General features: G+C 38.6%; 1 protein-coding gene across 1 annotated transcript in view; it reads right to left on the bottom strand.

Moving 5' to 3' along the window:
• Positions 1 to 27,527, bottom strand: part of LOC139672077 (protocadherin Fat 4-like) — a 127,500-nt gene that overhangs the window by 47,010 nt on the left and 52,963 nt on the right. The window contains exons 2-6 of the mRNA XM_071555559.1: positions 18,183 to 18,314; positions 14,586 to 14,847; positions 12,524 to 12,874; positions 7,341 to 8,263; positions 6,448 to 6,622 (exon numbers count right to left, since the gene is read on the bottom strand). Of these exons, the coding sequence (XP_071411660.1) occupies positions 6,448 to 6,622; positions 7,341 to 8,263; positions 12,524 to 12,874; positions 14,586 to 14,847; positions 18,183 to 18,314 (1,843 nt within the window). The remainder of the gene's footprint in view (positions 1 to 6,447; positions 6,623 to 7,340; positions 8,264 to 12,523; positions 12,875 to 14,585; positions 14,848 to 18,182; positions 18,315 to 27,527) is intronic.

Below are 27,527 nucleotides of genomic sequence, written 5' to 3'. Positions count from 1 at the left end.
TTGCAATTAAGGCTTCCTAAACTTGTAGCTTTGTGTTTGAAGATTGAACTAGCAGACTTACAATTTATAAGGTGCAACATTTAATTTAAAAAACGGTTTCAGATTATGAAGACTGGAAAAATCTCAGTATTTCTCAAAGGCTGATAAACTGCATAGCGTAACAACTACACTAGGTATTCTTCTGCAAAAGAGATTACATAGATGATATTCAGTGAATTCATTAGCACTTTAGAAGTAGAATTTCATAGAAAAGTGATATTAGCAGAAGGACAATAATTTAAAACTAATTTTCATGTAAAAGGTCCAACCTAACCAGAACAAGATGGATAAATGAAGAGATAAGAAAGGAAGTGTAACACCTGAAAATTTAAAAACAGGTAATTTTTTCTTCCCTGCAAATTTTGATTGTCTATCAAATCCTACATAGCAAGCATTATATTCTAGTTTGCTTTAAATATTTAAATATTCTAGTTTGCTTTAAATATTTAAATATTCTAGTTTAAATAAATGGACCTGAATTTTTTTTCAAAGAGATATACCTGCATTTCTCCCCCCCTCAAACTGGTTTGAGTTGGTTTAAAAGCTGAAATTCGATCCATTATTTTAAACTGAGTGAAAACCTTTCATTGTTTCCACAGATATTTCAACTCAGGCTGACCAGCCTGAGTCCTTTGCAAACTCGAATATACATCTTTCCTGCACTCCAGACAACATGTATGTTTGGATTTTGCCCACAGACTCTTGATGGACTATTTTGAAAATAGTGATCTAATAATGAAAGTTTAAGTCCAAACAGAAGACTAAATTCCTCAAATGGTATTCTGGGGCCTTATTTCACATCTCATGGGGCAGTTCTCTGAAGGGATGGGCTAAAGTCCTCATCTCCTCTGGGGAGTAAATGTGTCACATCATATAGACATAGATATGCTCTCTTCCTTGACAACTACTCTTTGGGGGCCTTTGCCGTAAACCTCATTCCTAAATAGTTTTTGGAGCTTTTGCCTTCTAGAGAAAAATTTAACAGTGCTCACAGTTTCTAGTCTCTGTGGTAGGGCAAGACCCTGCTATTAGATTTCCACAACCACAAAATGCCACTCTCAATTCTCTTCTCCCCTGATTTTAGATGACGGTAAGGCAATATGAACACTATGAACTCATTGATGAGTGTCACCATCTCAGTTCTCCTGCTATGTGACTTAGAAATAAATTTTAAAATCATGAAGAACTACTAGACCCATAGTTTTAGTACCAGTAGTAAAGGAGCAAAAATAATAAAGCTAGTAAAATAGCAAACCAGTAAAACTAGTCTCAAGTAGACAGCACTGACATGAAGAAGAGCTCTCATAAGGACAAGGAAATAAATGGAGATGGGAGAGAACCAAAAATTCATTTTGAAGTGGCTGTGCCATAAAACAAAACTAAAGAAGAGAGCAATCATTCTCTAAACTGCTAAGCAGAAGGGCAAGCATACATCAGATTCATTTAGCTCACTGAAGTCTGAAGTGATGGGTATATTTAGACATTGTACAGACAGCATGGAGAATAGGACACTTCTAACTGAAATTTGCAAGTTGCTTGTTTGTTTTGACAGTACCAAAATTTAAAAAGAGCAAAATTCATTTCAAAAATAATACTTATTTTTTTCAGGGAATATCTTTTCATGCTGTAGACTCTATATTAAGTAGACATGTCTGCTAAGAAAACAGGATGAGTATAAATGTCTTAAAGGCCACTCACATAAATCTCATTCAATGTTGAGTCTCAACACTTTCTTAAGATTACTAGAAAATACAGCTGTCCTTTAGTTTTCTCCCCAAACTAGGAAGAATCTTCAAATGTGTTAAAAAATAATACAACTAAATTGTCAAGTTTCATTTGATTTTAGGACTGAAGGGAACCAAAACCCTAGCTCAGAAGAGAATTCCTGAGAAGGATATAACCTCTCTATTTGGTTGCCTTCCTACATTCTTGAAGGAAAGAATGCATAAGTCAGAGACCAACATTTCCTAAAGAAAAAACATTTGGTTGTTTTTCATCCAAGCCAGGGATGTATACAAAGAACAGCTAACTAAATATAATAATCAGTCCACTGATTCATTTCTTTCAGGACTATTTATCTAAATCAGTAAATAGATTATTTAAGAAAATAAAATTAAAAAAAAAAAGAAACAACCCACAGGAACACAGCTTCTAACTAGAAACATCACATTTTGATTTTGGTTATGCTGTGGCAACATGCCATTCTGACCAACCAAATCAAGAGATGGTGACTGCAATTTATTTAAACAGTAGTCCTGGGCAGTGAGCAGGTTTCCAAATGTGCTATTCCACATCCCTGCAATGAATAAATAAAAGGAGAACTGTTGGAATGCTAACATTTGTCCAGAAAATTGCTCAAAGAGTTAAAGACAGGGATGATAAAAGCAGCTGCACCAGTTCTTGTCACGCTGCCAGAGTTCAATGTTTACCCAGTGCTGCATCCCCTCTAGATGGAGTGAAAAAAAATGTAGAAAATCTCTTTTCCCAACCGTTTTGCCATGAAGAAAGGTAGAGCAAAGCAGACCAGATTTATGTAGTAGAAACAGACCCTTGAAGACACATTCAAATGGTTAGGTGTAAATTTCTTGGCGTTTGTGTTAGCAGACATTCTGGGGGAGCATCTGCAATCCAAACACTATCCTGTTATTCCACAGTCCATCATTTTGCCTGTCTCTGTATTTATAATTCACGCACTCTGGTCTTACAGCTTGTGCTGCAAGAGGGGCTCTGAACTGGGATGGCTGAACTTTGGGGTTGAATTATGTTTTATTTGTTGACCAAAGTCACAGGTGTGTAGTTCTGGAAGATGCTGAATGTTCCGAGTGATGGATGCTTTGCATGTCCTCATAAATCCCCAATGCCTGGAGTAGCAGTCCAGTATCCAAGACCCAGCAGCAGTGAGAGCAGGGTGGAAGTGCAGAAGTGAGGGAAGAGTGATGATAAACGAAGGCTGAAATCAGAAACCTTTGTGCAGACTGTCCTGTGGAAACTGGGCATGAAGCAGACTGTATGGCCACAAATCACTGAGCCAAGTGCCAGAAAACAGTTTTTCAGCCTTTTCCCTCCCCCAGAGTGGAGGGAAGACTCTGTTGACCCACGATCTACCCTGAGGACCAGGCAGAGGATCAGCAGGCAAGGCCAAGGAATAGTTGGGCCAGAGCCAGGACAATGCATATATCATGACTGACTTCTCTGGGCCTGAGGGGAGCTCTTGCTTGGAAAAGCATCTCTTCAACAACTGCCCAAATTTCTATTGCTGGCACATGTGGTCCCACCAGTGATCCCCCACCTGACTTGCCCAGCATGTTTATGTGCAGCTCAGCTCTTAATAACTCAACAATTCTCACGTGCCCAGGACCGAGATCTGGGCCTTGAAGGAGAACGTCTGTGAATAGTCAAAAAGCAGAGAGATCTCTGAGCCAGCGCAGGTATCACATCTCAGGCAGTCCTGCTGGCTCCACGCTTTATCATGTCCAAATCCTTCACTTGCTATTTGACTTGGTGTACCTGGTGCCAATACATGCTATAAAATGTATAAGGTGTGTTGGACTGACACCTTGAGACAGAAATAACCAAAAATTAAAAATCATCCTACTTCCATCAGTTTCTCTGTACACAGTCTAGGGTAGCACTGCAAGAACCCACGGTCATAACTTGATGAAGTGAAAATAAACACACGAAATGTAAGAAATCCTTGATTATGGATTAGATGATTAGGAAGACAGACAAAACTAAGTTGGGAATCTATTAGTTCTTATGTCTAAAGGTACTTCTAAGTATGAATTGTGTCTGCTTCCGAAAGATCAGGAAGAGTTGGCACAGATCTCTATAGGAGCAAGATAGCATCTTTGAATATTTTAAACCAGTCTGTGCAAGCTATCATAATTGTGGTGCAGAGATTAAGAAAGATGGGAAGCGAGTTGGACAGGCAGAATTTTGCTCCTGATGTGCTATTTAGACTTTTTCACATTCAACTGCATCTGGATGTGTACCATGATTTTTATCTGTAAAAGATCCCCAAAACTTAAGTAAGATGCACCATATAAGGTAAGACTGTTGCTTGAGCTGCTAAAGACAACTTGAAAGACTGTTTATTACAGCAAATAAAAGCCAACCTCAAAGTGCAAAAGATAATACCTTTGCCTTGACTCATTTTCAAGGAAAATATGGATGTGAAGAATTTCAGACAAGTCTGCTTTCTTCAACAATTTGGCAGGCACAGACTCTCTAGAGCAACTTTACCTGTTCTGCATGTGTGTTTTTCTGGGTGAACTGTCCCCATGCAAAATCCTTCTTTCTAAGAATTATCAAACAAACACAAACTAAGACACTAAAGAAATAGTTACATTAAGCAAAGAGCTTGACATGCCTGTGAGAGTTCCTTTTTTAAACATTTAAAAGCTGTTCAAAAACATAAATAGTCAAAACAATTTTTTTAATGATTTCAAGACTGTGTCATTGCCATCTTTTTGGTAGTATGGCAAGAAATGCCTCAGTTAGTGAAACAGTCAGTGTGGTACCACCTGGATATCTACTAGTGTCTATGGTTCACAACTCTCTGCCATGAAACCAAGTTAAGTTCTGGCATTGATTTCCACTTCCTGTGATGTTTTAGATAGATCACAACTAGAATAGTTTTCGATGCATTTTTTAATTATGGTATGATTTTAGAGGAAGTCTTTAGTGTAATCAGAAGATGATAGCTAACATTATTCACCAAGCTGGTTGAAAATTATCTCAAATCACACCAGCTGTGGATTAGTTAAATTTAAAACTTAAGCACATTAGAACAGTTATATTTAACCTAAAGTTGCTACTGAACAGCTGCTTCTGAAAACACTAGTACTTTTTAACACTGATAGGAGGGCATAATAACTTGTGAGGTAGCTTTATGAGAACACAGTAAATTTAAAAAAGAAGCTCCATACCCTCTTTAATCAGTGTAATATATACATGTTTAAACACAGAAATTCATAAAACATGCTGCTGCTCTTGCCAGCCACTTTATGGCGAAGGTCCCATGCACACTTCGTATATTAATGTCTGCCTGCATTATATGAAACTCAGGGATCTCCCAACACAACTAGATATTTTCATTTGGGACTTCTGGATTTAACTGTTTGGTAAATCTCCTGTACTTCATATGTTTTTAGGAACCAGAGTCTAGGAAAAGACCGTGGTCTTGTCAGACTCCTGACTTACACATGGTGTGAGGTGTGTGGTACAGGTGACTTCTGCTCCCCTTCCTGTTCCAAGAAGGACAATAACTTTTGGCTGCATAACACCCCTTATCAGTTCAGCCTGAAAGACCAAACAAACATCAAGGATCTGCTATCCCTTACAAATTCAGCCTCAGCTTCCAAAGGAATATAAGGATTTTTACGCCCAAGCAAGTCCAAGCTACAAGTGAGCATTTTGTGGCTTTAGAGTAACGGAAAGCAAGTACAGAAACCATAAAGCATACAGAATCTCTAGCCAAAGTCAAGACAAACAATATGTCAAGTCCTACAATTGTGTTTTTCAGCGTCAGCTGAGACTGTGGAATACCTGAGCACTTCTGCAATAGGAAAATATAAGCCCTAGATATTGTCACAACATACTGCACACAGTATGGCTGAAACCAAAACTGTATTCACTTGTCAACAAGTCGGGTTTGGTTCTATTTTTACTACTAGAAAATAAGAGAAAGTTCTGCAGTAAATGAAATCCACCAAACCCTGGGAGAGTGGAGATCAGTCCAAAATAGGATGCAGGATGCCTTTGTTACTAATATTCATACCAAAATCTGAACCCAAAATTTTGTGCTCAGACACCTCAAGTGAAAGATAATTAATCTTCATAAAAGACTTCACGTCATGTCTTAAAATGAGGAAACTTGGAATACGTTTGGTACTGTGGAGCAAATGTAAGACTGGGTACTGAGTAAAGCAAAAAATGAAAATGTTGAAATGTAAATACTTATTACTTTTCAGGGGTAAGATTTCAGTAAGATTATCTGGGTAGTCCATAGTTATTTTCTGAGCACTCATATGATCTCTCCGCACATTTCTGATGCCAAAATTATACTGATTTTTATTACTGTTTCTATTGAGCTTTTTTTTTTGCCACCTATGAGACTCTTGTAACTCAGGCAGGACCACTTACTGCTGCAGGGCAAAAATCATCTAAATCTGTACTGAGTACTACTAATAGCAGACAACTGGTCATAAGAACAAAATCCTGCCTTCTAGAAACCAAATACCCTTTGACATCGGGTAAGCCCAGCTCTCTCCATAGAGATCTCCATTCATCTCAGTTATGAATCTCCATCCACTAAATTTTCAGACCATCATGAAAACATCTCTTGTCTCTCCAGAGTGCAATTTTTAAAAAAAATATATCAGCAGAAGAGATTTTTGTTTGCCTTACCTGCATCAGCTGCTGTGATCAGTAGCACGTACTCCTCCTTTGCTTCCCGATCCAGGCTCCGAACCAAGCGCAGCTCTCCACTGCCCGAGAGAGTAAAGGCTCCTTCTTCATTGCCAGCCACCAGCACGTAAGTCAGCTTGCTGTTCAGGCCCTGATCATCATCCCTTGCTACAACCTACAAATGCAATGCAAAGAGAAGAAACATAGAGAACTAATGAACACAGGGTCTGTAAAATTTTATTAGGGTAGAGGAAATATTCTGTGTGATAATCCAAATTAACAGATTGAATTAATCCATATGTTTTAAGTATAAACTACATGTAATTGTAAAAAATTACTTAACACTTTGGTGATGGATTTAAAGGCATACTTTGAAAATTTTTAGTAGTTGATCACTTATTTTTCTCAAGCATAAATACAGTAAAACTATGCTGGACTCAGTAAAAACCATAAATGAAAAAATCATAGGCTGAGCTCTGTATGAAAGCAAGCACTGCACGTCCTGCTCTCTGAATCCATTTAGTGCTCTCTCAATGTTTGGCACAGAGCCTCATCCCATGCAGGCAATGATCAGACTGAAAGATTTGTTGCACAAAAGTTGACAATGAGATGAGAGATAGAGCAAACTCTTAAAGTCTTTGCAGAGGTAGGAGTATAGGTAGGAAAAACACAAACAGACCTCCAAAGCGTGATATAAACTTTTGGTAAAAAAATCCCACCCATACAAACAAAAAGAAAAGTAGGCCAATGACTGCAATTTTGATTACAGCCAAGAGGCAACTTTTTCATTGTTTTGCCCTTTTTTCATTTTGGACGAACGACACTGTCCATTAATACCATGTAGGAATGCTACTAATTGTCACAGATACATACTTATTGTTGAATGTACTCACCTGAAGAATAACTTTCGGGAGCGCCTCCAAATTCTCAGCGACATTCACAGAGTAGGGAGAAAGTTCAAATGTGGGAATAAAATCATTGACATCTTTCAGAACAATACTGACTGTTGTGGTATCAGTCCTCGGGCTGCTTCCGCGGTCAGCAGACTGAACAGTCAGTGTATAGGAGGGCCTTTTCTCTCTGTCCAAAGGCTTGGCAACTGTTATCACCCCTGTCACAGAATCAATCCGAAACTCATTATTGGCATCTCCACTCATGATGGCATAGCGGACCTGCCCATTTGTCCCTTCATCTCCATCCGCAGCAAACACCTGGATTAAATCCGTCCCTGTCAAAGTATTTTCCTCCACCTCTACTTTATAAAGCTTTTGGGCAAAAAGTGGGTTATTGTCATTAATGTCCAGGACTATAACCACCACATCTGTAGATGAAGAAAGGGATGGCTGGCCTTTGTCTGTGGCTACCACAGTCAAAGTGTAGTTGGACACAGCTTCTCTGTCAAGCTCCCCGGTCAGCCTCACTTCACCATCAATAGTGCCAATGCTGAATTTGTTTCCCAGAGGCCGGAGCAGACTGTATTCGATGTAGCTGTTGGGACCACTGTCAGGATCGGTTGCCTGTGCTTTGAACACAACTGTATCTATTGGTGTGTTTTCTGGGACGTAGGTCAGCTTAGGGGAGATAAAGGTTGGAGGGCTGTCGTTCACATCCAGTAGAATAATTGAAACTTGGGCTGTGCTTGTGTACCTAGAGGCTGGGAGAGGGGCCATATCATGGACTTGCACAACGAGGCTGTAGAAAGACTGGCTTTCCCGATCCAAAGGCTGTCTGATGCTCAGCACCCCACTGTTGTCAATGCCGAACTGCCCTGCGCTGTCCCCAGATGTGATGCTGAACAACAGCTGAGAGTTGGAGCCTGGATGAGTAAGAAGAAAAAAGGTAAATAACGTGACTTCATCCCACTAACCTAGATATGAATGTTTCTGGCCTTATTCCCATATGAAATTTTTCTTCATTTTCCTATGGAAATGAGCACTGTATGACTGTGTTGACTGTTCAGCTTCTTCACCACCATTTTTGAATCCATCTGCTAATTTCAGCCAAGTGTCACAGTGAAGCAGAAGCCTTTGAGATTATTATTTTCTGACAAGAGTTCAACAATAAGAGAGAGAGTGAGAAAGAAGAATGTTAACTGGAGAGGCCACAGAGGGAATGGCCGGAAGGGTTCATCCCTGCATTTCAATCAGCAGGAGCTGTGTGTTGGCACCATGTATAGTTTTCCCCCATCTACAATGGTTAGAGATAAAGGCTTTGAAGGGTTTGCCTTCCGAAACCAAGATTCAGTAGTTCTGCTGCTCACTGAACATCTGTTTTCCACTGTTTCCCCCAGTTCGACTAAGCAACATTATTATTAATATAATTATTTCATGAATTCTTCCGCTCAATTAAAAAAAGCCACAACCAGAAACTCCCAAGCCTAGCAGGATGAAGCCAAGAGTGAATACTGAGGAAAGGTATGTTTCCCATATATGGCATGGTATTCCAAAATATCAGATGAACAGCCCTCATCTCATGATCGAAACATAAGTAGCAATTATGGTCAAGGGAGAGATTTATCATTCTGGTAAGGGAAACACATTCTGAATCTTGACAAGGCTGTGAAATATCCTTAAATATGTTATGCAGGAAAGAAATGTGCGTTACTGCTTCAATTCCAGAGTTCACTCTAAATGACTAATTTTTGGGAACATCCAATTTTGAAATTGAGTTTTCTCTCATCTATCTTCCTCCTATTTTAATTAATCTCAAAAATTTCTTTTCTTTGCTTTCAGTATTCAATACTGTCATTTCGGATCAGGAGATTAACAGGCCATTAGCTACTAATTTGGCCCTCAAAAGTGCTTTTTCATTGAAAGAAATCAAGCTGCCCACTTAAGTAACTGATTGCTGTGCATTTTGTCATTTTTACTCAGAAGCTCTTTTCTCTCTGACCGAATTGCTTTGATAATAAAATTATTCCTGCATTAGATTTATTAATATCTGCTGTTGATTATGTTCAGATTGGGAAATCTAGTCTTACTTGTCTTTCCCCAGTGGCTACTCTAATTGGCATCTTTCCCTCTCTCTTCTTTTCTTGTAGGAACTTAATTATAAAATGAATAGAACGAAACATGAAAGACAAAATATTTGAATGCAATTAAAGAAATTAATAGATTTATATGTCAGATGTTAATGTTTTTCCACTACTTTGATCAAGTGAAGGATAGTGAAAGTTTAATGATAGTCTGTTTTTTGTTCAGTTGTATTTTAAATGACTAATTATATGGATGAAAGTCTTGATTTCAGTAAAGTACTTCCTGGCAATTTTCTCAGTTTTTGGAGATAGGTAGGATTTTGATCCTGCAGAAGAAAATGACTAAAAAATACTCTCTTTTTTTCTCCCCCGTGTTTTCTATGGTGTTTATTCCTATAAAATTTACAGTTGCTCTTTTCTATCTCGCCTCTGTGAACCTTTTCATTCCTTGCCCTGAGTTCTTATCACTTTACTTGCTGGTAATGCTTATACAGATTAAACTGTGAAGTAGAAGAGCTGCCATAATATCAGGGGAGTAAGGACTGCCACTTAATGAACTATTTTTAAACATAGCATGCCAAGCTGTTATTGTGCATCTTATCCATTCACTCTACTTAGGTGTGGAGTTGGGTTCTTCTTAGTGAAAATGTAAGGAAAATGTCCTCTTTGCTGAACTTTGGGTTTAGTTAATGTGAGGGTTAATCTGATAAAACTCTGAAAAGACAGACATGGAGCCACCAAATTCACGATAATGCTCTTTTAAAGGGTTTTGTTTCTATTTTTATTTATTTGCCAGTGATATTAAACAAAAAAATCCTACTTCCCCATTGCCATTCTATAAATACCTGTAGAGTCTGTTTGGGAAATAACACTGAGTTTTGCCTGGAAGAATATCTTGCCATACTTTTTAACAAACAGACAAATGTGACCTTTCCTCAGAGATTTTCCTGTTAATTTAGTGTGGAAAAAAATTAAATCTGAATCTCAAAACAAATGTGTTTAAGATAACTCATTTCTTTATTGCTCTGTAAATATGCAAGAGCTGTGACTGATATTTACAATGAATCTGTATATGAAACAGTCCAAGCTGAGATAAACAGCTACTGTTTCCCAAGGGGTGTGTTGAACAAGAAAAATAAAATAGGAGCCATTTCACTATTACCATGTTTCTGTCTTTTATCAGTGTTTGTCCTAAAACAACAGGCCTATCTCATTATAAAACAATGTCTTTTCAGAGTACCTTCAAACTATGGGATCATGTAACATAAATAATCAACAAAATTGCATTTCTATTGAGTGCATTATCAGCGAGTCACATGGGGAGGAGTATAATACTAGCTATTTCTGTACTCTAGATTAATACAAGGCAACACAAGATAACAACTTCAGGCTTGAAACAGAAACAATAGATCATAACATTTGCTGAAGTTACAGTCCTATGAGAGAATTCAAACTGGCATGCTCTTGGAGTGATATTTCTGCCCCATTAATTTTAAATCCAGCCTGTTAGAAAAATAAGTGTGCCAAAAAATATAAAAGGCAAGATATCTGACTTCTTATTGCATTGCTCCTCAAATACTCATTTGCCTCCTTGATAACTGAGTTTATGATGAATGTAAAATGATATGTCAGGGCTGTGATACAGTTCCCGTCCACAGCACACAGATTGAAACTAATGTATGAGGTGCAAGAGAAAAGGAAAACAGAACCATAAGGGTGAAGTGAAATTAACTTCCAAAAAGATTTGAAACCAAGTGTTGTACTTCTAATGGGGAAATAGGAAATAAGAGGAGACAGACATAAACCCATTTATCTACAAGTCCAAAGGAACAATCCCTTTCCTGGTATGCACAATGCAAGTGTAAGTTCTTCCTCCAACTCATGATTAGTGTACATAAAATAAAAGCTTTGATGAGAACGGTGAAAGCGAGATCCATGCAAGAATAGCCAGTATCCCCAAGTTATAATTTCTGACTTGTTGGCTTATCTTATGGAATCTCTTCTCTCTCACTTCCTCAGTTTGATCTCAAAATCAGTTGCACAATTTTTACCATGGAAAGTTCTATACATCAGCACAAAATTTATCTCCCCACAAAAATGTTTCAGTTCAACAACTCAGCATTTCCTGAGGAAAAACTGCTTTACTGAATAACCTTGACTGGCTCAGTCATTTCAGGTGCACAAATTCCTTGAAGCATTTAGGTGCTTTGTGCTTGAAGCACATTTCAGTGTGAGACACTTTCCATGAACTTTGCTGAGCCCTTGTCAAGTTGAGAGAAGACAAGGTTGCTCAACATGTCACAAAAATAACCTTCACCTGTAAAGTCACTATGAGTGTTATGAATGGTTTCGTATTAAGTCACACTGACTAATATCTGTGGACAGTTCAGAAAATGCAGTACTCTATTGGAATGATGTTCATGCTAATATTCTATGATTATTCTTGCTTGGGCACAAACTGGCAAAATGGTTAAGTGAGCTACAAAGATTGTACCTCTTACACTCCAACACATTAACACCTTCTAGATGCGACAAATAATCCCAAAATTAAAGCTTATTTTAATGAGAAATTTTCCCATAATCTCTTTTAATCAGATTTTTAACCTCCACTATCAACACCCTGTAGATGGCACTTCTCTTCACAATACACTCAAAAAAATTTAAAGTGATTTTAAGATGACTTCAGATAACATTTCATATTATCATATGTTTACTTAGAATATATAATAAACTTTCAGAAAAGAAATCTACATGAAAACTTACATCTAAATTAAATGTGCAACTTAAGCACCAGAGAAGAAATCATGGTGTTCAACAGCTGCATCATTCTCTAAGTGAAATACAGCTCTGCAGCAGCAGTTAAAAAGCAGTATTTGACTGTAATTTTACTTTATCATGAATAAAAATAAGGAACTACCCACTTACACCTAATATAAAACCTGAGAAAAATAATTTCTTTATATACAGCACGCTGTGAACTTAAGCATATGATAGCAACTTAAGGGTAGCCGTAATTTTCCCTTTCTAATAAGTCTTCTAATACATTGCTAAGGTGAAATAAGGGTTTATCATCAGAGATACAGAATATGAGGGAAATCCTACCATCATCCACATCGGTGACGCTGAAGTTGAGGATAGCGGACCCTGGAGACAGGTTCTCCATCACAGATGTGCTGTACGAGGCCATGCTGAACACCGGTGGGTTGTCATTGATGTCCAAGATATTGAAGTACACTCGGATGGCCGTAAATTGGCCTCCCCCATCCTCTGCGCGGACGGTAAGGATGTAATACTGCTGTGCTTCATAGTCTAGCGCGCGAGTCAGGTTGAAGACCCCAGTAACAGGATTGAGGAAGAAGATACCCTCTTCATCATCCTCACTTACGGTGTACGTGATCTCCCCGTTGACACCAGAGTCATCGTCAGTGGCTAGAATGGCTGCCACTAAGGAACCTGCATGGCACAACAGGATAGTACCATCAGGCGCTTGCAAAAGGCAGCTCTCCGGGGTGGTCAGAGCCAGCTCATCATCAAACATGAGAGGTATCCTCTAGGAAAAATTCAAGCCTTAGTATTGTATAGCTAACTACTACAAAAGGTTTTCCAAAGCTGAACAAAACATCATGTTCTTGCTTTGAAGGGATACTAAAAAAACCACAGGAAATGGCCAGGAATGTTTGGTTTTATCTTTAAACTGGAACATGTCCAGATTAGATATCAACTGGGGCAAAAATGCCTTTTCTCCTGATAGGCATTGTCTTTTTAGGACTCAAAGGATCCTCACATTCCTGTGACAATTACAAATTCTGAAACCTTCTAGATATTTCTTTCTAATGCAGAAACCAAAATGTCACTGCATACCACATATCCCAGCTCTACGTTTAAACAGAGCCTTTGCAGGGTAACTGCGGTTAGAAAACTAGAAACCTTATAGGGGTCCGTTCTTTGCTGTTTTCTGAAATTCAACTCCTTGTGAATCTGTGCCATTGTTTTCATTTCTGCATAGCTGCCCTCACACAATTGACCCATCTGACTAAAGTTTGGAAATCAAATGTCACTTTTTAGTATTTTGAATACTAATTATAATTAAGATCAGCTCATTTCCAGGAAAATAGATAATTTAATTTCTTTTCCATGGAACCAGATGAACTATGTGTGTTACAGCACAGTTAACTATTTTTGAACAATATGATTATGAAAACTTCATCAGAATGAAGAATAGTGCAATAACTCCCTTTAGTCCTGGATATGCTGGTATCTTTGACATCCATTTCATTACTTCATGCTTTAACATTCCTTTAACTGTAAGGGAATGGGAATTACTCTCTGAGACACAGTGTGCAACCACAAAAGGGAAAGCTCATGGTCCTTTCCCCTTAGGTGAGCCTACTCCAGGACTACTAGAGAATGGAACAGGAGAAGATGAAGTCCTTCAAGTACAAAATCATCCTATTTCTTCCTTCACCATCCACCACTGCTAAGCTGGGTATAAGGCATTAATGTACATGCCATAAATGATTAATGAGAGAAGCCTCACCTTAATGTGGAGAGAATTCAGACTGCCTATTCCAGGGTTATTCCTCCTAAAACAGACCAAGCCTCAAGACTCTGAGTGACAGGAGAAAAGAGCATGGCTGGGGATCAGTAACCAAACCACCCTGTCCTAGACAGACATCTCAGTTACTTCTAGATTGGATTTGTGAGGAACAGCTGATTGCATTGTAATCCTTTAATGCAGAACACCACCAAATTCTGGGACAGGGACTGTGGGACAGAGTGCAGAAGTTGGAGGCATGAGGGTAATCTTGGATGTCCCAAACTGAGACTCCCACACCTATGAAAGCCCTAAAAGAAGACTGAAAGTTACTACCATCTCATTTTCATCTCCTTTGTTTGTTCATGTTTTAAAATAAGCTTCTAAGATGCTGTTGTTACTACTACTTGCAGATACTGCTTTTGTATTAGCAGTCTGTATAAAATCTTGGAAATATAAATAGAATACTTTTGTTGCAAGTAATATTAATTTTTGAAAACTATTTTTGATCTAAATATTTTCTAGCTTACAACCCAATTTGAAGCATGAAAACACTCTTGAATATGACCTGAGCTTTAAAGAAGAAAACAACTGAAGAGATCAGTGATCATATTTCCATTTCCTATTTACCTGGCGTGGCATCTTCTGGGATGTCAAAGGAATACACTGGCTTGGAGAATTTGGGGATGTGGTCATTAACGTCGCTAACAGTGATGTTTATTCTCATGTCTGAGGACTGCAGGCCGTCATCGGCACGGACCAGCAGGGAGTATTTGGAGCGGCGCTCCCGGTCCAGGCGCTTGGTGGCGATCAGCTCTCCCGACTCCGGGTCAATGTGGAAGCTGTCATCCGCACCGCTGATAATAGTGTATGTCACGAGGGCATTGGCTCCCTAAGGAAAAACAGAAGTGGTCAAATCAAGTCATTCCCCACAAAAACCACATCATAACTTTCAGTAAGACAAGAATCATTCCAGTAACTGCACTTGGCGATTATTTTTCAGAACAGTTTCCTTTAATAAACAGCCTTTCTGCCCAGCCCCAGCTTCAGTCCCACAGTAAAGACACATAGGCTCACAGTTTTTATTTATGAGACATAAAATGACAAGATTATCCAGATATTTTTTGCTCCACTTTTTATAAAAGGATTGTGTCCAGTCAGTACCACAAAGATCTGATACCCATTTTAATTTCAAGCCAGTATCACCGAGCAGTGTAGCATCTTAACAAAGATATTATTCTCATTCCGAGGTTAAATTAAATCCCTGGCTGTGGGATCAGCCCTGCATTTCTCGCTCTCTGGAGACAGGATGGAGAAAGCAGGAGAGGGAGGACCTGGGGCAGCTACACAGCAGCTACCCAAGCCAGCACATGGCAAGAGCCACAGCTCCCGGTGAGGAGAAACTCATGAGGGCTGTGCTTGCAGCAGCCCCTCAAAGGTCAGTTTCTGCATGGAAATATATTTATCCCTGTAAATAAAAACCCCACAAGTGACAAATCATGTGTCATTAAAATCATAGTTCTGATCTCTTAGGTTGTACTGGAAGTCAAAAGCATTTGCTTTTGGGTCAAAAAAATCTCACTCATCCTTTGAGAAAAAGGATTTATGTAGACTTTGAGCATTTTGGTTGAAAGGAAAATTAAGGAAAAGTAATGTTACGTAGAAAAATGTCACATCCTTTTTTTCCCCAAGACAGGCTTAAGGGCTCTGAAGCTTTGGTAACCTGTAACATGGGTACAGGTACCTATACTCCGTGTGGTGCTGATGCCTGACAATGTGTTTTGGTGAGTGAGCAGATAGTTACCATGCCCTCCTCGATGTCAGGCCAGAGCTCAGGTGTCACAGCTGAAACCTGCTGCTCTCATGAAAGTGGCACTTCTGAGCTGACCAACAGATCAAAGAGATCAGGGAGAAAGAAATTCTATAACTGTTCCAAACACTCGTGCCTAAAAAAGCAAATTAACAGAGATAAACACCGGCTCATATTTGTGAGAGGAGAGACAAGTGTAAGTTACCCGACCTTACCAGAGTGTCTCATGCCAAACTTTCTCTCTGGGGTGCTGTTTCAAAGAGTCAGATTGAGATAACTGATAAAGTGAAATTTAGAAAGAAAACAGGCTTGTGCAGGTGCCCAGCCCTGAAGAGCTGCATGCAGTGCTTCAGCTGTGTGCTCAGGTGTACCTAGGGGATGTCACAGGCCTTCCTCCAATTGTATGGTTTAGCAAAAACATCTGATCAGAATTTCAGAGTTCAGGTCAGAAGTGACCACATTCTTCACCCCTTATTTGATCAGCCAGAGTCCTTCTAAGAGAGTGCAGCTATAAGCACAGCCACCTGTGATACTGGTTTATACACAGCTTAGGTGAGAAGCAAAAAAGATATGTAAAACCTACTAAAGATCTGTAAAACCTACTAAAAAGCTGTAAAGAAATTTCCTGTCAACAGCTACCTTTAAAAAGCATTAGAAGCTCTTGGAATTGTTACAGCCCTCGGTACCACTTAGCAGCAAGAGAACATATTTATATCTTTTCTCGGATCTCTACAATGCCCTTATAGCAGACAGGGGTCTGCAATTTGCTGCCTTCATACCATCATTATAAAATATTAATGAGAGGTTCTTGTACACCTCTCAGCCATGTAAGGGTTCTGACATCCTTTGATGTTGAAAACTTCAGTTCTGAAAGCATCTGTGCACATAGCAAATGCATCATGTCATTTTACTGAGCTGCATAGATGCATGTACAAAGAAAAAAGCCAGAAAAGGGTAATGTCACAGGAATATGACATGAAAAACAAGGAGCATTCGCTGTGCCCTCCACTTCAGAAAGGGGCGGGGGGGAAAGGTAAAGTATCTTGAATGAAATCATCCCTCTTTATAAAATGATTGACTGTTTTCTCTCCAAGGTAACAAATCACTTCCCACTGGATGGCATGCTTCAGGATGTCTAACATATAAGACACCATTTAGGAATGGTCAAAAAGAGGCTGAAGCATAATATATTGCCAAAATCTTGGATATCTGTTTGCCATATCAGAGTAGATAGTGGTAGTTCAATATTTACTCCTTCCTAAAATGAAGACAAACTGCTAGAATTTTGTTACAGGTGTTCATCTTTCCAAAATCCTAGGTTTTCTCTGTATATCAGGCTACTACCAGAAAATAAAGGGAAGAACAAAAAATTCATTATCACATTTGTATCATTCCTAGGGGTGTTCCAGTGGTTCCCTCTGCAGTGGTAAGATTAAGTACCCCAATTAACAATCACAGGAAAACTAACCAAGCAAACATAAAAAAGTCCAGGAATACAATTCTCTTGAGGAGGTTGAATTACCCTATTATTTGAATGCAAGAACTGCTCACTGTTGTCAAGTGTAATCCTATACTTTAATGACATTAAAAACTTCTTTGTATGTTTATATTGACTTTTTAGGCATTTCTCCTGTGGAAAAAATCAGTTCAAATGAATGAAAACAATATGATTAAAATTTCATAACTTCCTTTCTAAAATAAATGAATGCAACAATAGTATTGTAGTTTCTTCATAGCACCTTTAGTTGCAGCATCCTCACAGTAATTAATCTAACTGGGCAAAACTATTTTGCAAACAGGGTCATGTACAGAGCACGTACTTTATCATTAAATAATGCCTTTCCCCTCTTTTTGGTAAAATAAAACCTTCTTTAGGAAAGGATAATATTGATATTTATTAGGTCTAGTCAAAAGGAAAGCAGGCATTACCAAAAGTTTTCTTGTTCTCCAAAGCTTGTCTCACATTAATTTTATTGCTCACCTTGAAACTGGGCTCAACTACAACATCTTGGCTTCACAGTTAGTTTAAATCTCAAGCTTTGGTCTTAAATTTAAGTCAGTAACTATCACACACTGGGCAGTCCAGCACCTTCTCCACGTCACTGGGTACTGTGTGTGATGAGACTGGTAACAATATCATCTTAAACCCAAAATGGGGGACACTTTTTGGTATTACAAGATGTTAGGGAAACGTTAACTCATTATATACAAACCAGTGAGCAGCTTTAAAGTAACAGAGTAGTTGTTTCACTTGCTCATGTGTGTTTTGCTCTGTGTGACTCCATGATACTGAACAGTTTTGTGAATGACTGCACGGATACCTAAGGCCAAACTCTCACAAAGTGATGAAGGGAACCAGTAAAACACATTTCCACCATTTTTAGTGCCAACATTCGAATATGAAGCCATGATCCTACCTCATCAGCATCCATGGCTGTCAGCTGCAATATTTTAGATCCATCCCCTATATTCTCTTCTACGGTCAGATCGAGCATATCTGTGGGGAATACTGGTGGGTTGTCATTGATATCCTGAAGTGTTATTTCGACCTGTAAAAAGCAGGAATCAGAAAAAAAGCTGTGTGAGCCCTAAGCATTTATTGAACCTGAATGTTACAAATCACATAATTCTGAAAGAAATCAGGTAAATTGCTCTTAATTGCATGAATTAGCACATTCCCAAATCACACCAACAATAGGAAAAGCCCCTTCGGATATTAAAATTCCAAGTTGTTATAAAATACTAATAGGAAAGCCTGTAACATAAATAAAGTTAATTTGACTTGTTGATAGCAAGTGATTTTAAATGGTCCTAGTCTAGTTTATATTGGAAAAGATCCACTGATAGACTGTCATTGTAATCCTCGAAGTCAGCCCCTGGAGTGTAGCTGCCAAGTGCTGGGGCAGGAGATTGTTCAACCATTAAATGCTGCCTGACATAAAGATGAGGTGGTGTAAAAGTCTCTCTGAAATGTTTATATATTGGCAACTCTCTGTTCCGAGAGAGGAAAAAGCATCCTTGAACCTAATATATTTCATAAAAAAATTATCTGTTTTCCCTCTCTCTCAAAGCTCTCCCCTAATTGCAAACACAAATGTTACTTTAGAAGCACCCAAAAGCATCTACTCTCCTTGCCTATTGACAGCTCAATAAATGTTCTTTTCACATGCCATATTTGTATGCTTTTCCAAGTAATAATGATAGTTCCTGAAAGGTTGCTGTGACATCTTTATTCCTACTTTTTCATAAGCAAGATTTCTGCCCTGCTAATGCTAATTCAAAAAGATGCAGAGCTATTTTTTTCCCATGTTGCTGGGTATAGAATGCAATATTCCAAAATAGAAGAAGAAGACACAGCTGTTTTACATTTATCATAGCTAAAAAAAAAGTCTTGTTTTGGACCCAAAATATTTAACAGTCACCAGACTCTGAAGACCCACAAAGGAGAAAAGGGGTAGCTGAAGGAAGTCTTACCAAGGAACAGAGAAAGGTAGAGAGGGCTGTTGCACAGGAAAGGAGGCAAAAGGATGGATGACTTAAAGAAGACACCTAGACTGACAGACTATTATCTCCACTACAGTATCTGTCCTGCCATTACCCACAAGGGTTGAAAATATATGGGTTGGACTGCTCCAGATACAACCAACGCAGGCATTTCTGGTGATCCAAAGTCCATGATTTCTACTATTACTAGTTCCATGTCTTAACATTTTCTTTTCTGTTCTATTTTCATACAGACCACCAAATGCCAAGTCGTTCTGACTTCATCACCAGGAAAATCCCAAAGACAAGCACTTCAGTGATGGAGTCTTGGCCATCCCTGCAGAACAACTGAGTAACCTGTGCTCAGTTGCTGCATCCTTCCCCAAGTACGCACTGCCTGTGCCCCAAGGCACTGGTCCTCTGTGGGTTTGCTGAGACCACATCCTGAAGGATGTTCCATCTTTCATTCCTCCCAAAGGCAAATGTGTTTCTAGCTCACACTAGAGCAAGACTTTGTGACAGATTAGATTTGGTGTGTTGTACTACTGTCCTTAATCAAAGATATGAAAAATCTAAATTGCTATAGACATGTAAATCCTCTGAGGGTATATTTGATCTTAACACATCAGTCTCTTCCGGGGGCATTTCTAAAGCAGAGAAGGGTGCAAGGAGCTCAGCTGTTTCCCTGATAAGTATTTTTGCTCCAACAGAATTTCTTCAGAGTGTAGGTAGTTTTAGACCATTACGAATACATTATGGCTACACTGGCTGGTGATCATTATAGACACCATACAAAGAAACACTTTTCACCTGGGGATCTAAGCCATCCTGTCACCTCAAGTAAGTGACCTTTTTTATTTTTTTTCAGTGTGTATTCAGTGTTTATGCCCAGCGTTGGCTACTGTTACTGTCAGCCTGCCAGAACTTCCCCACAGTATTAAAAAGAACTTAAATGCCTTTAAAACAGAGGAATTATTACAGTAATATTAGTATGATATTAATATTGCAGCTCTATGTGCTGGAAGTAGAGACAAAACAGTGGTCTTTTATAGAAGGCCATTATTTACTTATGCCATTTTTAATCCCCTTGACCATTCACAAATTGTACCCAAAACAATTCACAGCCTAAGACAGATTAACCCAGAAGGTTTTATCATTAAATTTAAAGGAGCACTGACCACAGCATCACCAGCAATGACTAACAACTAACGAGACACAAACTTTCAGGGGATAAACCAGCCTAGGCTGATTCTCAAGGAAACTCCTGTATCTGGGTGACAATTAATCACAGAAACGGGAGAGACATGGCAGAAATGACAGACAAAGGTTTTGCCAGCTATCCTTGACAAGCAGATCCTGCCCCATGAACTGGCACAGCAAACTATGCCTTGCTCTCCTCCTGGAAGTACATCATTTCCCCAGATAGGGTTTCAAGGTAAAGCAGCTGCACAGCCCTGCAATTTATTTTTTCATACCATACATGTCATTCACAGCTAATGTTTCAACTGCGGGTGACATTTCACCACCGGAACCCATTTTCATGATGAGAGATCACCCCTTGTACAAATCATATGAAAAATATATGACAACTTCCAGGGGATTTGGAGTAGGAGCTGTGCATTGCCTACAGCTTGCATAATGTAGAATAGCGAGAATCCAAGGATACAGATGGCTGAGGGTTGCGCAAAAAAAATAAAAAAAATAAATTATAAAGTCAGAATCCAGACAGATGAAAAAAAGAAGAATAATAGAGGTAACTTTACTTTATTCTGAAAAATCAGTTCACAAGTAAACAAAGACATGGTATTATACTGAAGGCATGTTTTAGATGGTGGAAAAATAAGGAATTCTCAAAGAAGAAAGAGACATTTTAGAAAAGACCACAGCTTTTTTAAAGAGCATTTACACTATGATTTACTATTTATCCGCAGGGTTTAGATAATATGTATCACTTCATAATTCACCATTGGCTAAGTAATTAGCAATCTTTGTTTAAATCTATCTTTTTACTCCTGCTATAATTTACTACTTCAGCTTACAAATAGTACTGTGAAAACTAAGAAATAAGATCCTTGGATGCACCTGTTTGGAGAAATTTCACTGAAGCAATCATAGAATCACAGAATGGTTTGGGTTGGAAGGGACCTTAAAGATCATCTTATTCCAATCCCCTACCACAGGCAAGGAAGGCCACCTTCCTCTAGACCAGGTTGCTCAGGGCCCCATCCAACCTGGCCGAAAGCATCTAGAAGAACAACTTGGGAAAAGTCTTCACATTTTTGCCAAAATAAGAGTCCATTAAGCTTCATTTAAGCAAGCGCACAGCCTGAGTGAAACTGGATGCAAACTGAATGTCCAGTCTTCTATTAAGGAGTCCAGAAATTAATTTCACTTTGAAATTATTTCAGAAGTTCTGACACCAGGCAGAAGCCCACACGAAAACCACAAACACAAAATCTTTCATTGCCACAGGGCACTGAAAGATTGCAGCATATCTTAGCACATCTTTAATGGATAACAAAAAAACAAGTTCATCAAGCTTTAATCAAAGATCTAAACTAAATCTATTCCCAACAAATTGCTTCTACCTTTCTAATCCCACATCACATTTGCCTAAAGATATCAATGTGTGCCACTTGGATTTCTGAAATAAATTATTTGATTAATGTCATATGCTACCCATTAATAATTCTGGGCTTAATGAAGTCAAGACAAGGTGGCCATGACCGTATTACTTGTTTGTACCACAGGAATGATGTTCAAAAGGGTCTACAGATCATGAGCTGTGCTCTCAGCTTGTACTGATGGCAAAACAGCAACAACAGCAAGTACAAGAATAAATATCTAGGAAACCAAAGGCCTCAAAACCTCAAATACACCACAGGAAAAGAGAAAATGGAAGCTGAGGATAGTTATCCAAACCTTGGAAGGAAGGAAACACTACATGCCAATGGCTATAGAACTACAGGAAGCAACATGCCCAGGCTACTTGGAAAGTGATAATCACCACCCTCTTCTCCAAATCTATTGAACATGGGGAATAATCTTGCCTGAGCCTGACCTCAAACCCATCAGTCAATGCAACTCTAGGATGCAAGCCAGAGATACAAACCAGTGACCTGGAGCGCTCACCTTGGACCACTTGAAGTACTGCACTTTGGACAGTCTTCAAACAAAAACTTCTCCAAGTTTCCATCTGACAAATCCTCAATTCCCATTTATATTAACAACATCTTTACTATTGGACCCAAAAGTTCTTACTGTCATTCAAAGGGCTCAAACAGACTAAAATACAGCAGCAGCAAAGGTAATGAAACGTGTTTGCATCATTTTAGTTCCATAACTTGCTCTTGGCTAGTGGTCCATGCACTGAAAGGGGCTTTGCTCCTCTGAACAGTCTTGAATTTCTGCAGAAGTCATCGGAACATAAATAGTTGCAGACCTTTCTAAATCTGTTACCATGGTGATGGAAAAATCATTAATAGTTCAAAATATTGCCTTGCATTGTTTGTCCAAGGGATTATTTAAAAAAATCAGAAAGTTTGTTCTATCCATGTGCATGTATATCTCCACAAAATTATTCTACTTTTGTACAAATTCCAGTAAAGTGCTTTTCCTTCACACATTTAATGTGACTAGAAAAAAAGATTGAAAATTAAAGCTTTCCCTCACAGTTTATTCTTCAGAAGAATACATGCTGCTTATTTACTAAGCCTTGTAAAATAAACACAGTAATTTTATATACCCATTTCTAGGCAAACTCTTTTTGGGTGGTTTTTTTTATATTTGTTTGTGTGATTGTTTTATATTTTATTCGAGTTATATTAAACTAAGATGCAAAAAAACACAGACATACAACAAACCACAGAGATCACCAATACAGAAAGTCAAAAAAATACCACAGATTTCCTGGTGTATGAATCATATGAGTTAAATCCCTTCTTCACAGGCTTAATAACATTCTCACAATAATGCCATGTCTCTGCCACTGTTACAGATGGCCAATCCATGCTGCAGCCTGTTGTCACAGACATTTTCAAAGCAGAGGAAGTTTTAATTACCGTGATCTTGTTAAGATTCTTATTTGCTGCTCAAATTAGCCTCTTGTGGCTTTTTTCCCTCCACACACAAATTCAGAACAAATTGAGGCAGGGCAGCACTCACGTCAAACAGCTCTGCCTCAATGTGCTTTAATTGTAGATGTAAGAAAAATGGCTCTTTTCTCCATTCAGACAAATCTTAGATCTTAACAGATATAAGGAATCATACTCAAACCTGAAAGCACACAGAACTATTTAAGTATTTACGGCATAAATACAAACTCAAGAAGTCACTGGGAAACTCACTGCTCTTTCAAAATGTTGCCTTTTTTTGAAGAAAGTAAAATCTTTGAATTAACTGATGGCACCTATGAGGAGTGTCTGTGAAAGAGACTCCATCTCATCCCAGAGTGATGCTGCAGTGTAAAGTATTTGAAAGCTTCATACTTCATACATGGTTCCAAAAACAGTTTATTTTATGTAGGCAAGGAGAAATTGCATTACAGCAGAAATCAACGCAAAAAAAGTATTTTGGGGTTAACCAAGGAGTTTGCATTTCAATAAACTATTCTTAAGCTTATTCAAAATAATTTGTTGAATTAAGAAACAGTTGCTAAAAGATGAAGTTTCACTTCTTAGAGCAAAAACACCAACCCATTTCAAAAACACCCCAGACAATTAGTACTGAACAGACTAGACAAATTCAATGCTCAACAGAAAAACCTTAAAATGAGAGTTTTATTCTGGAACAAGAAATTATTTTAGTGACCAAAGTTACTGGGTTTATGAGCTACCAAGGTATGTAAAATAAAACATCACACTGGAAGGCAACATGCCAAATTCTTTCCAATCGTAACACCTTCTATAAACCAATGGGCTCATTTGGCCAGAACCTATCCTGCTTTATTACAGTTATTAACATTTAATTTACTTTTATTTCAAGGTGACGCAGGCTTACAAACAGAATAGTTTTCTGAACTTCTTCCACCTATCGAATGAAAATGAAGGGGGGAAAACGGTTGACACAGGAAACATGAATGATCTCATGTGGCAGCAGCAAGTTTCCTTGGGAGCCCCAAAACGAAAGCAGCAATTCTTGCTTGGGGCCATACCATCCACAGTTCACACTCAGCCTGAGATCTATAGATAGAACACGATCTAAGAAGAAAGGAACTCCCAGATGTCTCACGCGTTCAATACTTCTTCAAACACTATTTGATTAAAGATTAAACAGAGCGGAAAGGCAACAGCTTTTCTTTCAATTTACATGTTGTTGAGTCATTATTCTTCCCTTTACTTGCTGTCTTGATGTTCACTGCCTCTCTCAAGAGATACCATCTAATTGTGTATAGGCAATCAACACACATCACACTGAAGATTTCTGTCTCCAGATTTAAGTCATTCTATGATGCTTCATCTTAAAAAAAAATCACAGGGCTTCTTCTTCTTCACCGCAGACCACAGCAGTGCTTATCGATTAGAACAGAATAAAAGTGAGAGAATTTTATTTCCCTCTTCCTTGGTAAATATTCTAAACAATATCATTCATGATGATAAAAGGAAAGAATTCCACTCTTATTTTATCCCATCCATGTAACTGACTGAAGAACTTGGCCAACACTGGCTCCATCACTTCAGCCTTTTCCTTCATCCAGCAGACAATGGTTCACTAATCCTGAAACACACACATGCAGGTGTAGATTTCTCTTTTTATTTGATGTGAGGAATCACACTGGCTACCCACATCAGAGAAGTTATGGCTATATTAAATGCTTGAGGAACAGTGCATATGTCCTTCCTCTGAATTTTAATGGCAAGGGAACAAAAAGGTTAAGCACCAGAGTACAATGTATTCAAATGCATTTCCAGAAAGAAAAAAAGAAAAATCCTCTTTAAAAGAAACAAATATATATATATAGAGAGAATCATAGAATCATAGAATCGATTGGGTTGGAAAAGACCTCCAAGATCATCGAGTCCAACCCTTGGTCCAACTCCAGTCCATTTACCAGATCATGGCACCCAGCGCCACGTCCAATCTGCATTTAAAAATCTCTAGGGATGGTGAATCCACCCCCTCTCTGGGCAGCCCATTCCAATGCCTGATTACTCTCTCTGTAAAGAATTTTTTTCTGATATCCAACTTAAATTTCCCATGGCAGAGCTTAAGCCCGTGCCCCCTTGTCCTATTGCTGAGTGCCTGGGAGAAGAGATCAGCCCCCACCTGGCTATATTCCTAGAAAATATAATACATTTTCTAATAATGATAAAACCCCTTAGGCCATCTTGAACCAGTTTCCTACCTTGCTCTAGAATACTGGGAAACAGTAAGTGTGAGGGGTAAAAAGAAACATTATATTTTAAAATTACTTGAATCCTCAATAATAGGTAATCTCAGGAAGGTGAAAAACCTGAATTACAGATCCATGCACATTTACAATTTCCACAACAAGATGGAAAGCCCATTTATAAAGAAAATGTCTTGGGACAAGGCAATTGTTTTTGCTGAGACTGAGGCTGACGGAGGCATCTGAATATCGCATTTTCCAGGAGGCAAACAATCCCAGCACACGTTAGCACAATAAAAATCACATTAGTCTATTGTGCTGCAGCCCAGCAAACTTGTTAAATAGAAATGCAAAGTTGTTAAGAATCCCACTATTAACAAGGAGAAGATTGCAGCTGGGGAGAAAACCTGGGGGGAAAAAGGCACTGTTTGGAGAAAAAAAAAAAAAGCCAAGTTTAAACATGCAGAGGCAGTAGCAGTCACTTGAACTTTGAAATTAGGGGTAACACTTCTGGAAAAAATCAGTGTAGTGAATACTTTCCAAGGTCCTTCTAGTACATTTCAGGCAAACCCCCTAATTTTAGGTGATGGTGACAATTGATTAGGCAATGGATGTGTCAGCACTTAGACCTTAGACACTGAGGATCCCTCCGTGGAAGGACAGCAAGGTACAAGACCTAAATTCCATGTGTGAGCTCAAGAGTACCTTAATGAAAGACAAGGTATGAAACCTGTACTGGGCTACACCGCTGCCCACTCCAGCCACCTCAAAGTAAATAAAACATTGACCCAATACAACACAACAGTCTGAGCCCATTTAGAATAAGGATCACAGGAATACTTTATTTTTCCTCAAAGAATCAGGAATTAGTAGTGATCACCAGCTTTGAAATTGTTTGGAAACTTAGGACTCAATGCAGTTTGGAACCATGTTTCACTTTCTTCATTAAAAAAAACCCATGCATAAGTCTTATAAATCTTATTATGATATGCTGGCATTTCCCAGGTAATTTTAATCTGTGGGCTCTAATTCCAGTGTTTTAACACTACATAACTTTCCTGGGGTTAATATTGTATTTTAAAGTTTAGTAAGGTGATTTGATGTTTTGAAACCAAGTCACTTTTAAAAAACATTAATATAAAATGCTGGGAAATCAGAGTGCTTTCAAAAACTCAGTGATTTAACTGACACTATCAGAAAAATCATAGAATCACAGAACAGTTTAGGTTAGAAAACACCTTGAAAGACCATCTAGTCCAGCTCCTCTGCAATGAGCAGGGACATCTTCACCTAGGTCAGGTTTCTCAGAGCCCAATCCAACTTGGCCTTGAATGTTCCCAGAGATGGGACATCCACCATCTCTCTGGGGAACCTGTGCCAGTGATTCATCACCCTCATAAATGAAAATTTCTTCCTTACACTTAGTCTAAATCAGATGCAAATCTGCTTTCATCATCATTTAAAATTAAAAAGTAAAAACTAGCTACTTTCTTCCGTTGTGTCTATCAAATATTGATCTTAGTGCTGCAAGGAAAGGTGTCGTAATTTGTTTCATTTTCTCTCCCTCTTTTTCTCTCTGTTAAGGTGACCACTGGGAGTTGCACTGCCTGCAGTCTTGATTAAATATTTCACTGAATCCAGAACACTTCATCATGCAGCATAGCCAAAATCTATTATGGCTTGCAAGTGACTCATGCTTTAGCTATGAGAAAACCATAATAAAGAACATTTTACATAAAAATGCCCAAAAGGTTGGTAATTTAATCTTGATTCTAAGTAGGTATGCAAGGTCTCTGTGTCCAGCCTGCGCAGACAAGAAGGCATTGTCTGGAAATGCATTACCTGCTGTGGTTACATCTAACTTTTTGCCAAAGTTCAGATGAAAGACACTGAAAAAAACCATTCTTGTCCTACCAGAAGGCTACTAGCCAGGACTGGACATTGGTACTTC

The sequence above is a fragment of the Pithys albifrons genome, chromosome 5, assembly GCF_047495875.1.
Source record: "Pithys albifrons albifrons isolate INPA30051 chromosome 5, PitAlb_v1, whole genome shotgun sequence".
Classification (NCBI taxonomy): domain Eukaryota; kingdom Metazoa; phylum Chordata; class Aves; order Passeriformes; family Thamnophilidae; genus Pithys; species Pithys albifrons.
This window is presented reverse-complemented; position numbering and strand designations above follow the sequence as displayed.